The sequence below is a fragment of the Canis aureus genome, chromosome 19 (genome assembly GCF_053574225.1).
Source record: "Canis aureus isolate CA01 chromosome 19, VMU_Caureus_v.1.0, whole genome shotgun sequence".
Lineage (NCBI taxonomy): Eukaryota > Metazoa > Chordata > Mammalia > Carnivora > Canidae > Canis > Canis aureus.
In genome coordinates, this window is record NC_135629.1 from 27,827,568 (window position 1) to 27,844,642 (window position 17,075).

Sequence of the window (17,075 nt, forward strand, 5' to 3'; positions counted from 1 at the left end):
AAAAAATTATTTATTTGAAATTCATATGTAACTCGGTGTCCTGTATTTTTATGTGCTAAACCTTATCAAAATCGTAATAGAAGCAAGTCAAGCTGCCCCCCCCCCCCCCCCCCCCCCCCCCCCCCCGCCAAGGAAGAAACATCCAATTGTGACTTCCCTAGGGAAATCTCAGAGCTTCCCGAGCGCCCCCCCCCCTTTTGTTTAAGCTGCCAGGGTTAAATTTGTCTATGAATAAAAACGATCATACTCCCTTTTTTCTCTAAGCCAATCAACCACCTCAAATCTGATTCACTAAACGGCCGTATCGATTGCTCGTAAATCATTAAATGTTTTCCTTTGCACTGAAAGGAATAAAGATAGCTGACAGCACATGTGTTTTAGAAAATGATCCCAAATTAGAATGTTCTTCTCTGCCACTACCCATCAGCATCCACATCTTAGGGTTCAGTGGCTCAGAGGAACAAAAAAAAAAAAAAATTAACTGTCCAAAATGGTCAGACATGAAACATGATTCTGTAGGAAAACGTCTAGGTAAACCATGGAACAGAAGTTTCAGTCCTGTTAGCCCACACCAACTTTGAGATTTTTTGTCCAAAAACTAAAAATTATTACAGCAGGGAGTGCCACCTTCTGGAGAGAATGGTCACTACTCCATAAAGATCCGTTGCCGGTTTCCCAAGGTTTTGAGAGGTTAGCCTTTGCTGGAGGGAGTTGGTTTGACAATTGCCTGCCAGCATTTTTCTTTTTTTTTTAAATCTCGGTGTTACATGACAGCTCAGAGAGCCTGAGCTTAAAATTAATCTCCAGGGTCTGTCGAGCACTCCTTATGAATCCCAGGGAGCCAGGTCAGAGCCGTCTGTAGCTCTTGGCAGCCCTGACAAATGCTGCTCTGTCTGCCTCACCTGCTGTGTGGTTCTCAGAGCAGCATCCCCTGAGGATGCTCCATGAAAATGGGCCTTCCTGGCCAAAGACATTTGGCAAAAAAAAAAAATGGTATATTTTGTTTCCTTCTTGAAGAGGCGCAGTAGGCATTAGTGTATTGAAGGTTGGAATAAAGCGTACAAGAAGGAAGCCAGTGTTTACTCAAACCAGTGTTCCCCTAAATCAGCGGGTCTCAAACCAGAGTGTGTGTCAGCATCACCTGCAGGGCTCGTCATCTGCAGGGCACAACCAGCCTCAGGGCACCTGGGTGGCTCAGTCAGTTAAGCATCCGACTGGAGCATCCGATTCGATTTCAGCTCAGCTCCTGAGCTCCTGATCTCAGGGTGGTGAGATTGAGCCCCACTTCCAGCTCTGCAGTGGGTCCAGAGTCTCCTTAGGATTCCCTCTCCCTCTCCCTCTGTCCATCCCCCCCCCCCCCAAAGCCAACCAACAAAGAAAACCACAGCCAGCCTCAGGAAGAGCCCAAAATGTACATTTCCAACAATTTTCTGGGTGGTGCTATTGCCCCTGACCTGGGGCCACATTTTGAGAACCACTGACCTGTTAAGCCAACTCCAGAACCCTCTTTTCAAAGTTGTACCTTTTAATTTCATCAACTAACCAGTGTTCTGTGTAATGGGACACAGTTTGCAGGACTGTGTAATGTCCTGCTCCCACCATCACCTACCACAGTGTTGCCCCCGGTCCTCCGTGGCACACACACCCTGGCCAGCCATCATCCTCTCCTCTCCAAGTGGCCCTGCTTTGATTCAGCCTCAAATCATCATTCCTTACTTTTCTTCCCTTTTCTGCTGGAAGCTACAGGGGAAAAGGTGTACTGAAAACCTCAATTCTCCAAACCTGGTTGGCAAAAAATGCATTCCCCAAGCAGAACTGCGGGGCAACTTTAGTCATCCAGGATAAAATTGCATCACCAGAACCACCTGGTGAGCAGGGACACTGTCTCATCATCAGGAAGAGACTGGTAAAAATAAGTCTCATTGTCAGGTTGACTGTGGCTCCCCGTGGGTAATGGAAAGACGTTTCTCCCATTTTTCACTAATAAAAATGATTACTTTTATAATTGAAATAGCTACTACTTATTGCGCAAATTACATGCATTAAACCCCATTTTCCCAGCATTCTCATCAAATCTTGAAAGGGAGTTTGAGAAGGGGGGCAGTGGAGGATAAGCACGTGATGCTGCTTTGGTGCAGGAATCTCAGTTCCCAGCCACCCGCGGGCAGCCCTGGGTGCTGAAGGGAAAGCTCACCTTGGCTGCAGAGTACAGAGATTCAGCTCTCAGACTCTGAAGTAGGATTGCCTGCTCCTGCACTTCCAGCTCTGGAGCAAGTTATTTTACTTCTTGGGGCATGGGGTGTGGTTTCTTCATCCATAAAATGAGGATCCTGGTGCCCCTTATCTCTGGGTTCTTGTAGGGCATGCGCCTAATAGGAGCCAAAAGCTGTTTGCTTGTCCCTGGGCAGATACCAGGCACAGGACCGGTGTTAGCTCTTAATGTTATCACCCTTCCCTGGCCCTTAGGCTTGCCGGAAGGTTTTAGAAGCTGACCAAGGGGATGAAGGAAATAGGCTGGCTTGAGATGGAAATGTGGAAAGACCAAGAACTATGGCCTGAGCCAAGGCTGAGTCTGGATCTGGCTGGCGCCCAAAGCACCATGTAGATTCTGTCCCTGTGACCCCCCCACTCCACCTGGGAATGAGGCAGGTGGGACACCCCCATGGCCCAGGGATGCTTTAGCTTCACCTGCTGTGCTCAGGAAATCATGAGTTCCTACTCTGCTTGTGAGTGACAGACAGATGGAAAGGGGACCATGGCCCAGACTTGAGATCAGAGAGAAAACGTTGAAATACCGAGCTCCTCTGCCAATGACATTCCATGCACCCTCACCCCCAGATGTGCCCAGGATATGAGATGTAAATAAAGACTTCAATGAAAGATTTGCTAACTTTTCTAAATCACATGATCCTACCTCCCTTGGTCATATTAACGGAGAGAACCAGAAAAAAATAGTGAAGAGTGTGAAATATAAACTATTCATAATGGAGCAGAGTCACTCATTTTAATTATATGTAATAGCTCAAACTAAGCTAACAGAATATTCATTTGAAGGAGATTTTCAGAGAGCTTGCTCTAATGAAGAAATAAAAATGATTTATAATTAGTGTTTCACTGTATGCTAGTGAGTCCTCCTAAGATACCAGAAAATATACCTTTTTCTCTAAAGTAGGCACTGTTTCCATGACAATCATGTTTATGCTAATCATTTTCTTAGTATGTTTTTTTCTTTATACTCTGTAGTAAAAATGATAAGTTTTAGCTCCGACTTTATCTAAATCAAATTAACAGCGTCCCAATTAGTGAAATAGCATGAACATTGCAAAGCCATTATCAGCAACTTTATAATTACCCAGACTTTCCCTCATCTCCTTGAGAACAGGCTATGATGAAGATCCACGCATAAAAATGACTTTTATGATAATAATAGCTAATATTTTTTTGAGCATGTACATTAGGCCAACTAGTCTGCTAAGCAATTTACATACACTCTTGCATTTACAGCATTCCTCTGAGAGGAGACAAATATCATCCCCATTTTACAGACGCACCAGGAGATTGAGGCTTAGGTTATTTGAAAATGTGGTATGAACCGCAGGCAGTCTGACCCCGGGTTCTCTCCACGGCTGGGTCAGGAGAGAGCGTGGATAAAGCATGAGTTTGGATGCAACAGAAGACATTCCAGCACGTCAACATTCTCAAGGCCTGCAGACCAGGGCTTCAGCCTGGGGAGAAAGTTCCTAACAGCTAGAAGGCTGGTCTGGCATCAGATCCAGTTGGTGGTGTCAGACTGGCTTCAGAATTAATATGAGCCCATAAATGCAGGACCAATTAGGCTCTTGGAAATCACTCTTCCAACTCAATATCATTAATAATCAAAGGAAGCAAATTTTTCAAAGAGAAACTATCTTGTTCTCTTAACTTGTTAAATTGGCAACACTTTTTTTTTTCTTTTTAAATGAGATGATCCATTATTTGCAAGAAACTTTCGTAGTTTGGCCACAGAAAGCAAATCTTCATGCCTTTGACCCAGTTCTGAGAATGTAGCCCAAAGATATCCTGAAATGCAGGCACAAATAGGCTTCATCACAGTGTTTTTCCCAATCATGGAAAATGTGAAACATCAAAAATGCCAAACGTTGTGCAGGAATAGAGGGGTGGAGGGTGGCTAATGTGACATGGTAAATTTACACAGTGCAACACAATGTCACAGTTCGGGAAACAGTTCTTTGCAGCATGGTCAAGTGTTAGGGGAAAGAGCCAAGCAATTTGAATCGCAGGTCAAAAAGAAGAACGTACATCAGCTTCAGCCTCTCATTCACTCACTCATTCACTCATTCATTCATTTATTTAACAGATGTGTAATGTGTATTTAGTATCACTTTGAGCCATACACTTGGGTTCTAGGGACCTTGGAACTGAAAAAGACATTGGCTTTACTATTATGGGGATTACATTGTGGCAGGAAAATAGATATAAAGAAATAATTACTCAGTTTTATAGGATGCTATGCGGCAGGTAACTGGAGAAAAAGGTATCTGAGAGGAAGTGGGCCCTGGGCTGGGTTCTGAAGAATTGAATAGTCAAAAGATAGGGTGGTCCAGTGCACACAGAGGGGAGAGGGACATGGTGCAAAGGCCCTGTGTTACAAGGGGCATGTTGGAAGAACAACTGAAAGAACTGCAGACAGGGGGTGGGGTAGAGGGAAAGGATGGTATCTAGACAACCACAAGATGAATCTGGAGAGGCAGAAGGGATAGACTGGGGGCCAGCAAACTTCTTCTGTAAAAAAAAAACAAATAATTTATATTGATTTCTAAACATTTTATTTTATTTTTTTTAAAGATTTTATTTATTTATGACACACACATGCAGAAAGAGAGAGGCAGAGACACAGGTAGAGGGAGGAGTAGGCTCCATGCAGGGAGCCTGATGTGGGACTCGATCCTGGGTCTCCAAGATCACGCCCTGGGCTGAAGGCGGCGCTAAACCACTGAGCCACCTGGGGCTGCCCGATTTCTAAACATTTTAAACTTTGCCACCAGGAGGCAAAATCAATAATATTATATATGTATTTATATGACAAAAGTAGAAAGAAATTTGCACAAAATTTTTATTGATTCAATTTTAAAAATAATAATTGAGTTCAATTTTTTGGTCATACATTCTTACCAATGAGAAGAATAGACTAGTGGGGGGGATAATATTTTACTTAATTAGCTGAATATTTTGCTTAATTCTCTATTATAAAAATTGGTTATAAGTGTTTATTAAGGCTGATCAGAGATGAGATTTTCTGTATTTCATCTTTATAAATATTTTTTACATAAACACTGAGTAGGCCATAACCATATAATTTTAATTGAGAATATTCATGCCTTGGCAAGCATTTCTAGTATTCTGTTAGAGTTTTCTCTTGATATCCATCCTTTAGCATGTCATTACATTGCAGATTAAGGAATTGCTATTGAAGGCAAGACGGCAGCTCCCTGACTGCCTTGTTAAATGGATTTTGAAGTATGGTATTTTATTTGCACTTACATCAAAGTCTAAAAGATGCTGCTGGATCAGCAGCTCAGGCTCAGAAAATATATCCACCAAAAATTTATGTGGCATGAGATGTAGCTTGTTTTAACTTTCAATAGAATGGAAAGTACATAAAGCAACTTCACATTACTTATGATTGGAACAATGTTAATTGACATTAAAATAACATTACCACAGTATAAGTTGTGCCTGTATGTAGAAGTCTTTTTTTTTCTAAATTTTTTATTTATTTATGATAGTCACACACACACAGAGAGAGAGAGAGAGAGAGGCAGAGACACAGGCAGAAGGAGAAGCAGGCTCCATGCACCAGGAGCCCGACGTGGGACTCGATCCCGGGTCTCCAGGATCGCGCCCTGGGCCAAAGGCAGGCGCTAAACCGCTGCGCCACCCAGGGATCCCTGTATGTAGAAGTCTTGCCTTGAAATTTAAGATCAATTCTCTAAGAAATATTGTCAAATACATAGCAAAAGCTAATGTCCAAAGCCAGTGAGTGTCCAGTTACAGTGACTGAGAGCAGTTCTCATTCAGAAAAATTTTAATCCCAGCCCTGAGCTCAAAAGTTCACAGTGAAACTTTATGCTAAGGTATCAAACTGCTGGATGGTAGCATGAGTCAGGGTATTCAGCTTCTATATCTGATTAAAAAAAAGTTTATAAAACCAATGATGGATAAGTTTACGATAGCAAAAGATGTTCCCGTTGATATTACTGGTTCTGTAACACCTGATAGATGTTTTGTAACACCATCAGGGTGCCTACTGATGGATAATACAATGAATAATGACAGGCTTCAAACATCTTACATTTTTATGAGCTTTGTAAATTTGGCCAACTAAAGCTTTCTCTGCTTCTACGTATTTTTTACCACTGTCAGTTGTCAACACATCTTGGTAGATTCCACTTCCGTTATCCTGTGCTAGTTTTCTCAGCCTCTCTGAAATCTTCTTGCCTAAACTTATTCTGCAACAGACTATTCACAGAAGCTAATTCTTTACTCACTTCAGACTCCACATCACCTCCTTAAATAAATGACTGAGTAATATTGATAATGCCCATCTATCAACTCATCAAGAGTAAAAAAAAAAAAAAAAAAAAAAAACCCACCCAAGAGTATTTGCTTTGTGTTTTCATTGACTATTGATGTTGCTTTCAATGTCATTAACTTCTCAAGCAAACTATTCCTACCAAAAGGATAATAGTCTTAAACAATTTATTTTTTCTGGACACGTTTGCTCGGCTGTTATGATAAAACAAGATGTGATTAAGTCACCATGGGGTAAACTGTTTTCCTGCTTGGCTAACTAACATATTAGCCACTTGGAAACGTAGTCAGTTTCATTGTTTATTTTCACTTGGTTTTAGTTTTATTGTTAGGAAGAAATTACACTATGGAGAGATCTTCAATTTTAAATTTTCTGAATTTATGACCATTGCTTTCCTTGTGAATTGGGAATGTGTGCTGAGGCTGAGGTTAGTAGCATTGGCATATGTTGTGTTCTTCTAGTGTAGCTGTGGTGTCATTGCAAAAGAAACACAGTGCTTTGTCATCTAAATTTGATAACAGAATAGTTCACATGCCAAGGTACCTTAAAAGAGCAACATTCAAAGTCACTTTTGTTTTCTTGTTGTGACATGATGGTATACACTGGTAATAAAAAATAAAATAAAATAAAACAAAATGTTATGATATGGCAATACGCACAGCATTCAAAATACTGCCAAGTTACAACTGTGTCACCGTGATTTGCAGTGTGCTGACTAGCAGTGTAAAGCAATGAGAGCTGTCACCACTACTCATCCTGCTGTTGGAGCCTGAAAGCAGGCGTAGACATTAAATGAATGAATGAACGTGGCCGTGTTCCAAGAAAACTTTATTATGGCTACCGAAATTTGAATTTCATATAATTTTCACATGTCAGGAAATATTATTCTTGGTTTGCTTCTTCTCAACCATTTAAAAATGTAAACATTGTTCTTGATTTATGGGCCAGAAAGAAACAGGTGGCAGACTGAATTGGGCCCACAGACCGTTGTTTGTCAGACCCTGTTTTAAAAACACGTGAGGATGTTGGGCTCTGCTTCTGTCCAGAAGGCCTACCTCCTGTGCATGCAAGAAAGATTTCTCCAAAGCCAGTGTCAGCCCTGGAAACACTAGGCAAGTGGATAGTCTAAGAGCAATGCATTTTCTTGCAGGACGGTACCCGGGTCATAGGAAAATGTGGTGGTTACTGTGGAAAATGTACTCCGTCCTCTGGCACTGGCCTGGAGGTTCGAATTTTATAGTTAAGGTAAGTAAGTCCCACATTTCTCTCTCTTTTTCTCTCTCTTTGCTGTTCTTTCTGTACACTACTGAGTAGCATATGTAGGCAGGTCAGTTGCCCCCAGAAAGTTGAGTATGAAGCCTCTTGAAAGTGACTCACTACTATTTTTCTCTCCTGCTCATCTGCCATCACGTGATTGAGGTCCTCTCTTCTCCACCCTTGGATGTGAGGTCCCTGAGCTTTCTACATCAGGTTCCTCTACAGTAGTTATTAGAGATACTCCCTGGACCCCATCTCTAGAGGTCCTTAGGTCTCTGACACATCTAACAATCTGTATTTCTGATACAGGGAATTCTGATTCAAGTGACTTATGGATTCACTTTCGAGATACTGCCCGAGAGCATTGCAACAGTAACATTAATGACCTTCAGTGAGCTCTGACTATGTGTCAGGCACCATGCTGAGCACTTTGTGGCATTATTTCATTGAATCCACGCAATAAAGCCACAAGATGGGGCTGTTATCCTCATTTTACAGATAGAAGCTGAGGCTCACATGGTTAAGTAGCTTTGCTTAAGGTCACGGTAGATGCCTTTGGCAGGACCCATCAGTGCCCTACCCCAAAGCCAGCTTTCCATTAATGCCCTGTTCCACATACTTGTGACTCACGGTGTCATCCAAAGGTTACCATGATCAGTATCCTCTGGGCACCTTTTGGGATGCAAAATCTCAGGCCCTACCCGAGACGTACAAAATCAGAATCTGTATTTGAACAAATCCACAAGAGAGTCCTGCGTGTTAAGGTTTGACAGAGCCTGGTCTAACTACATTATGCTGGCAAGTGCTCCCTCTGCTGGGCAGCAGGCTGAATTGGTCACTCGCTTGTCCCAGTGCCCTCAGATAGGATGGATGAGTTCAGCCAACCCATGCTACCCCTGCTACCACTTCAAACGTTCAGCAGCCCATTCTTTTGTGGGGCTCTTCAAGATCCTGACATAAGAGTACCTACTTGACATTTACATATTAGTATTTCGCTGTTTAATCAAACATCCATATTCAAAATTATGATCTTAAGTTACGATTGTTTCCATTACAAGAGGCAACAGGAAAAAAAAAAAAGAAAAGAAAATGTACTGCCTTAAAAAACTGAGAAATCCCACCAGTGTGCTAGCTTCAGACATAGGTAGATCCAGAGGCTCAAAGGGACTCGTCAAGACCCTTTTGTTCTCCCATCAGTTATCAAGGCTTCCTTCATTCTCAGGCAGACCATCTTCCCCCTCCATGCTCCATGGCAGCTCTAGGCTTACATCATCTTTGCAGCTCACGACCCCAGATAAACGCTCACCTCCAGCATCCATTCTGCACTAGAACTCACGCTCTCTTTGGTCACATGGGCACTTCTGAACCAATCACAATGTCCAGGAGACTGAGATCATGTACCCGCTTGGAGTTAGGTGATTGACAGTTTCATTTAGAAGAGAAAGAAGGAGTTTGTTACCAGAAAAGAGGAAATGGAATGGAGGCAGGCAAAGGCAGCAGGTATTTGCTAGAGATCCCCATTTTATATGTATTTTACATATTTTATATCGAGCAAAATAGTTTTATATGTGTTTATGTGTAGTAAAATTTGAGTGAGTATATATACATAATATTTACATGTATGCCTAGAAGAAAACTAGAAGGAAATGTGCCATTATTTGAAGAGCATTATCTCATGTGAGAGATTTCAGGCTAGTAGATTTTTATTTTATTCTTTTTATACTCCCCTGATATGTCCATGTTTCTTATAGCAAACATACATCGCTTTTAAAATCTAGAGAAAATAGTAAGTGTCCTTTTAAAAATTCTACATGTAAAAATATGTGGGTTACCTAGTCTTGACTTATGTATGGAATTTGAGACAGACAGTTTACATTTCTTGTTTGATTTCTTTATTTTCAGGTGCTCTGAAGAGGAAGCCATTATAGGATGGATGAAGGATAGTAAAGCAATACCTCCACCTTAAATTTGTGTGTGTGTGTGTGTGTGTGTGTGTATGAGGACTTGTATGAGTGTGTGTGTGTACATATGCACATATATACATATATATACAAACACGTATACATATACACATATATATACGTGTTTGTATATATATGTGGAATATCCTAATGATGTAAAGTTTAATATTTATGTTTGAAATTATTTATTGTAATGTAATATTTTTGTACGTAAAATGATTCTATTATGACTGCCTTTTGCATTATTTTGTCCCTTGCAGTCAGATCACTGCATTTTACGTACTCTACATTATATGTAGTACTATGACAAAAGTGATCCTTCATTATCACGGTACACTATTGTTTACTTTCTATCTGTAAATATTTTATTGCTACTGTTTAAAAATTGTAATTTGTTTTTTTTTAAAACAACCTAGCTGCCATCAAGGTGCTACAAGAGTCGTGTAAGTGTGTTTTGGCAATTCTAGGAAAGTATCAGCCAATAAGTAACGTAGTGATGTCACAGATTGTACCAGCTATTAGTTATGTTAACTATCTATTCAGTTTCATGTGATCTCTGGGAAAAAAAATTGCTGCCTTGGTGCTGTATATTGTATATATTTAAATGATCATCAGACTCAGAAATGTAAACATTTTTAATGAAAGGGAGGAATGGAAGGACAATTTGCAATGGACAGAATCACTTGGAAAAATAGACCAGCTGTTTATCCTTATTTTTGGACATGCCTGTTTTGGAAGAGAGTTGGACTCTGCTCTTCTTTTTGTTGTTGTTATTCATACTTTGCTTCAGTTCATGGTGCCTTGATCTCTCTGAAGTTAAATGGAGGAAACTCCAAAGCAGCTTCATTATAGAGAGATACTGAGAAAGTGAGATCCTCTCAACGCTTTGCCAAGATGTTCTAAAGTGGTGTCCAAGTTTATCAGTTGCAAGACAGAGGATGCTCAAAATGGAGTGACCTTCCGCACCCCCAGCACACCTGGAGAAGTTCAGGACCGGTTCTTAGTCATCAGGATTGCCTTTTGCTAAAATACATTGGCTGGTGACTTGACTTCTCTTCAGGACATGAGCCTAAGACCTTGCCAGTGTTCATGGCTGCTACCGTAATTAGCATTTGTGAGAAGACATAAACTGTGGAATACAAGATGCCTGAGTCTTTCTGATCTTCCGTTAATCCACTGCTTGTTACTTATTTCCAAAATGGAAGTTGAAGTCGGTGTCTTTCTGCCCTTCTAACCTGATTGAAGGGAAGTCATTGCCAATGACCCATGGCAGGCACTCAATTTGAGAAATCCTACCTGCTTCCACAACCCAGGGAGATTAGAAAAAACCTGGCAGTAATCTCCAACCCCAAACAAACTCCAGAGGGCTCCAGAAGAAGTTATACTCAGTGTATGAATAAGTGTTATTCTCCTTTATTAATACATTGTGAAAATATACTATGAATAAATACCATGACCACATCCAACCATTTGTATTTTACATAGTTTCTGGACTCTTGATTTAAGTAGGAATGAAAATATTTCTAATTTTTTAGGATTGCCGTATTGAGAAGAAAGGCATATTTTCTTAATCCCATCAATTACAGTTGCCACTCCAGAGATAAATAAGGGATGGGGACTGTCACCAAGATCTGCTTTTGCATCATTCAAATCAGTTGACGTGATTCTAAAAGAGACATTCCTCTCTTTTCTGTGTGATGGGGAACAAATGAACAAATAAAACAGGAGGCTTAAAGTGGGTTTGGGGGCTTAATTTGTTCATTTTATATGGCAGGAGTTTCTACTCTATGGACTTAATGGCATGGCAGCTCTACAAAATCATCAGGGGCAGAGTTTCTTGCTCTATCTCCTCTCCTCAATCCTCCATAGTTCAATATGGCTGCGAGGGCTCCAGCAGTCACTCCCAAGTTTCAGACAACAAGAAGGAAAAAGTGGAGGAAAAGGGCAAAATGTGGCCTGGTCCCAGCTCTCTATCTTTCTTTTAAAAAGGTTTTCCAGGGCAGCCCGGGTGGCTCAGCGGTTTAGCATCACCTTCGGCCCAGGGTGTGATCCTGGAGTCCTGGGATCGAGTACCATGTTGGGCTCCCTGCATGGAGCCTGCTTCTCCCTCTGCCTGTGTCTCTGCCCCCCTCTCTCTCTCTCTCTCTCTCTGTCTCTCATGAATAAATAAATAAAATCTTTTTTAAAAAAATAAAACCTGGAAACCTCACTTAACAAATTCTACTTGTAGCTCCTCGGCCAGAATTTAGTCACGTGACACCTGGCCTGCAGGAACAAGAGGGAAGCCGGGTTGGTTCAGAGAGAATTGCCAAACTGAATAAAATGAAGGATCTCTTTCCATGAAAGAAGGCAAAGTGAGTTTGCAAGAGGCAACTAGAAGTCTCTGTGACAGGTTCAAGTACGGGAGGTGAGAGGGAGTGGTTTGGAAGCAATTATCACAAAGTAAACAAGGGATAATAGGACCCAGGATGGAGTTGGGACCGTTGTAATGGTAGAAAATTATAGAGTGATGGAGGTGGTAAAATTAACAGGAGCTGACAATGGATAGATTGGGGGCGGACTGTGGGAGAGAAGGCGCTGGTCAGGGTTCGGCGGCCAGGTTTCCTTGCAAATACAGCCAGGGTGATACGAAGATGAATGCTTAGATGGCTGAATGAATAGAGTCGGTTCATCTTTTACATTTTTATAGCACTATGCAAATTAAATATTGTCTTTCTATTCTTTTCATTCATTTATTTACCCAAATAATATTGTTGCACATCTACTAATTTCCGGGCGTGTTCTAGGCATGAGGGTACAGGCTGGCGGCTGTAGAGGTCCATGTGGGCTGCCATAACAAAATCCCACAGAGTGGGTGGGTTATACCATAGAAATTTATTCTCACAATTCTGGAGAATCCGTCAAGGTACTGCCTAAGTTGGTGGTAAGGCTCATAGACATGTGCCTTCTCACTGTGTCTTCACTTGGCCTTCCCTTGGTGTGAGCACTGAGAGAGAAACAGAGCGAGAGAGAACAAGAGAGATCAAGATCTCTGGTGTCTCTGTTTCTCCTTATGAGGCCACCAGTCCTGTTGGTTAGGGCCCCACCCTTATGACTTCACTTGACTTTAATTACCCGCTTATAGGTCATATCTCCAAACACAGCCACATGAGGGGTTAGGGCTTCAATATATGAATTTTGGAGAGGCACGGTTCCGTTTGTAACAGAGGCTATAAGGATGAGATCCTAAAATAGCATGGATATTTATTTCTCTCTCCGCACCATGCAGAAGTCAGATCTCACTGGTGATTCTATTCGGGCTCTATCAGAGAACTTGCGCTCCTTCTGTTTTGTGGCTTAGCCGTTCTCAAAGATAGTGGCCTAAAATGGCTCATCTTCATCATGGCTGTGTTTAGCCTGCAAGAAGACAATCGTCTTGAGGTCATAAGGCAAGACCTGGAAGTTAAAGAATGATTTTTATTCCCCACTTATTGGCAATTGCTTTGATGCCTGGCCTCATCTAGCTGCAAGAGAGGCTGGGAAATGCTCTCCAGCACGCATCCACACACCCAACAAATGCTACGGGGAAGTGAGGATTCTGTTACTAAAAGGATGAAGGGAACGATGGCTGATGGGCAAATGAGCAGCTTCTGCCACCAGCATGGGACAAAACCTGTAAAAATCTGTGTCCTTTGGAGCTTACCTTTTAGTGGTGACAGATGGACAAGAAAATAAGCAAAGACACAACTAAACCACTCCTCAATGGTTTCCCAGTAGTACATCTGACCCTGTTTTCCACAATGGCCACCAGATACCATCGTGACCCATCATATCATTCCCTCAGCATCAAGAGCTCCCAAAGCCAGAGCTTTCACACATGCTCTTCTCTGGGCCTTCGTGTGTCCATTTTTTTCTTTCTCTTCTGATACAAAAGTAATAAATAGCAAGGGAAACCTAGTTTGTGGGATGGTAAGTACCAGAGGGAGAAATAAAAGGGGAAGAAGAAAAGAGAGTTCCCTGTGTCCTGGGGTGCTTGTGTTGCTGTTTTAAATAAAATGGCCAGAAATTCCTTCTTTATAAACTTCTGCAGCTACACACAAAGCTGCAGGGTCCCCATAAAAGCTTGCCACCACTGTGGATGCGGGAAATTCCACCTGTCACCAACAGATGGCGGGAGAGGCCCTGCTCTGGTGTGTGGTCCCCAGTCCAGGTCATTGCACTGTTGAGCCTACAATGTTGTCTGCTTATTTGAGAGGTGATTCTGCAAGAGGTGCACAAGACTTTCAGAGCCCCTAAGCCCTGCAAAGATTTTACTACCTTCCCCAGATACGTACCTCAAAATTAAAAATCACTCAGACCATAAATTTTGTTTTTTCCATGAAGACTCCCGTTTAAATTTTTTTTAATTTTATGCTTTTTTTTTTTTTTTTTTAGTTTTATTTATTCATCCATGAGAGACACAGAGAGAGAGAGAGAGAGAGAGTCAGAGACACAGGCAGAGGGAGAAGCAGGCTCCATGCAGGGAGCCCGACGTGGGACTCGATCTCAGGTCTCCAGGATCAGGCCCTGGGATGAAGGCAGCGCTAAACCACTGAGCCACCCGGGCTGTCCAAGACTCCCTTTTAAAAATATCAAATATGGATTTCTTTTCCCAAAGAAATTCAAAGACCATTTTTTCTGTAGCCCTAAGGACATGTTTTGTGTTCAGAAGGTGATCCAGCTAATTTTACAACATTATTAGTCACAATGATAGTCTATCAGGACAAAGGAGCAAATATTCAAAGTGCTTATAAGAGGGGCATCCAGGGGGCACCTGGGTGGCTCAGTCAGTTAAGCATCTGCCATCTTCTCAGGTCATGATCTCAGGGTCCTGGGATCAAACCCCACATCGGGCTCCCTGCTTCTCCCTCTCCTGCTCCCCCTGCTTATGCTCTCTTTCTCTCTCTCTCTCTCTCTCAATAAATAAAATCTACTTTTAAAAAGAAAAGCATCCAGTTATAATGGGGAAGAAGATAAAATGTAACTTTGCATGGAGATGTACATGTTACTGGGTGTCTGGTATTGTGGCACTTTTTTAGGACTTGGGATCCAATGCCTCACAAGCTGTTGGTATGAATGTCACAAGATGGTTCAAGATGGTATTTGTGTGTAGGAAAGACAAATAATATTCAATCTATTGCATTTGTAAGTTCAAAAACCTAGTTCTTAATCTTTGGGGTTCAGCTTAGAAATTCTATTATTTCTCAGCCTAGTTTCTAGCAATTTTTTAAAAACTTTTAAATAATGTTGGCTCTTTTTCTTTGTCAGTTAAAAGCCTTCAAATATTTTATGTGGTATTTATACATTGCATGAAATTTATTTCTGTCTTAAGCCCTTCAATTATCCGACTTAAGCAAATCTTTCTGCGTATTTAAGTGTTTTATAAATGCAAATGTATAATATAAATAGTACATAAATCAGTGGCCTTAAAGTTCTTTTATATATCCCAAAGTGGAAAATTAATCTAATATGGCTTTAACTTAAAATTATAAATTTAAATCAAGTACTCAATGACACATTTTAAATTGGCATCATAAGCTACCATTCTCATAGTTCAAATGTTTAAAGTCATGGCAATTATATAAGCTATCAAATTTTTACATGTTTCTAACACTAAAATCTTAATACAATCATTCCGATTCCCTTAAGCATTTTTATATCTTAAGTCCTACTGTTAGCATGCATAAACGTTGAGCATTGTACAGCTGCTGCAGAGCCAGACTCCCACTGAGCATAAGATCCAGAGCGGGAGACAGCCAGGGTGGTTCTTCTCATTGCAACTAGGGAAACCTTTTGTATTTATGTCCTATTGTCGCTGTAACACATTTCCTCAGGCCAGGTTTAAAACACTATGAAAGGGCGCCTGGGTGGCTCAGTCAGTTAAGCATCTGCCTTCAGCTCAGGTCCTGATCCCAGGCTGCATGTCAGGCTCCCTGCTCAGCGAGAAGTCTGCTTCTCCTTCTCCCTCTGCCCCTTGCCCTGCTCATGCACACACTCTCTCTCTCTCTCTCTCTCTGTCAAATAAATAAATAAAATATTTTTTAAAAACAATATAAATGTATTACTTCATAGTTCTGGAGGTCAGACATCTTAAATGGGTCAGTAGGGCTGTGTTCCTTCTGGAGGTTCTAGGGGAGACTCAATTTCCTTGCCTTTCCAGCTTCTAGAGGCCATCTACCCTCCTTGGCTCACAGCCCCTCCTCCATCTTTGAAGCCAGCAGTGGTAGCACTGAAAAGTAGCCTTTTCAGGGGCACCTGGGTGGCTCAGTTAAGGATCTGGCTCTTGGTTTCAGCTCAGGTCATGATCTCAGGGTGACAGGAATGAGCCCTGTGTGGGGCTATGTGCTCAGCACCAAGTTGGCTTGAGATTCTCTCTCTCCTCCCTCTGCACCACCTCCCCTCCACTCACACATGAGCTCACACTCTCTCAAACAAATCTTAAAAAAGAAAACAAGAAAAAGAAAAAAGAAAAGTAGCATTTTCAGATTTCTTTCTCCCTATCTGACCTCTGCTTCCATCAGCATAACACCTTCTCTGACTTTGACTCACTCGCTTCATTTTTTATTGCATTGGGCCCACCAGATAAGCAACAGTATCTTTCTTATCTTGAGATCCTTAACATGATCCTATCTGCAAAGTCCCTAATGACATGTCAGGTAAGCCCCTGTGATATGTTTGGAGATTGAGACGTGGTTATCATTGGGGGTCATGATTCTGCCTACTGTACCTTCTCTGCATATTTAAGGACCAGAGATATTGGTCAGATGCTGACATGATTGTTCAAATCCCAAATGGGCCACGCTGGCTTTTAATGTCTTTGACCTTTAAGACAGGTGTGTCCCCCAGCCCCTGTTCCTGGATTTGAATTCTGTGCAGTACCTAATTTTTTTCAACCATGTTCCAAAGTCTGCAACAAACTGTTTGATTCAATTTTGCATGCAGCTCTTATACATGAATATCTTCCTGTCTTGGTCCAAAGACTTTTGAACTTGACAAGAATTCTGTTTTCACATGTACTTCCTAGGATGTAGAAGTCTGACGACACTAAAGAGACGGTGTGCTGAATTCTGGGTATCTCTTGTACTTGGACATCTCTGACCTGCCCTGAAGAATTATAGGACCTCTCTTATGACAGCCTTCTAGAACAAAAGCCATTATATGAACCCTTCATAGGAATACTTGGTATCAGTACGTTTATCATCTTTCTTGTCAGGCCAGGATGCTTCTTCAGTGCTTAATGCTCAGCT

General features: G+C 41.6%; 1 protein-coding gene across 5 annotated transcripts in view; it reads left to right on the top strand.

Moving 5' to 3' along the window:
- Positions 1-17,075, top strand: part of ADAMTS9 (ADAM metallopeptidase with thrombospondin type 1 motif 9) — a 397,174-nt gene that overhangs the window by 148,071 nt on the left and 232,028 nt on the right. For 4 of the 5 annotated variants that reach the window (XM_077858175.1, XM_077858178.1, XM_077858177.1 and 1 more), the window contains 2 exons: positions 7,743-7,837; positions 9,752-11,276. In XM_077858175.1, the coding sequence (XP_077714301.1) occupies positions 7,743-7,832 (90 nt within the window). In that variant the 3' untranslated portion in view covers positions 7,833-7,837; positions 9,752-11,276. Of the gene's footprint in view, positions 1-7,742; positions 7,838-9,751; positions 11,277-17,075 lie in introns of those variants that run through there. The other variant, XR_013357704.1, reaches the window with a different exon arrangement.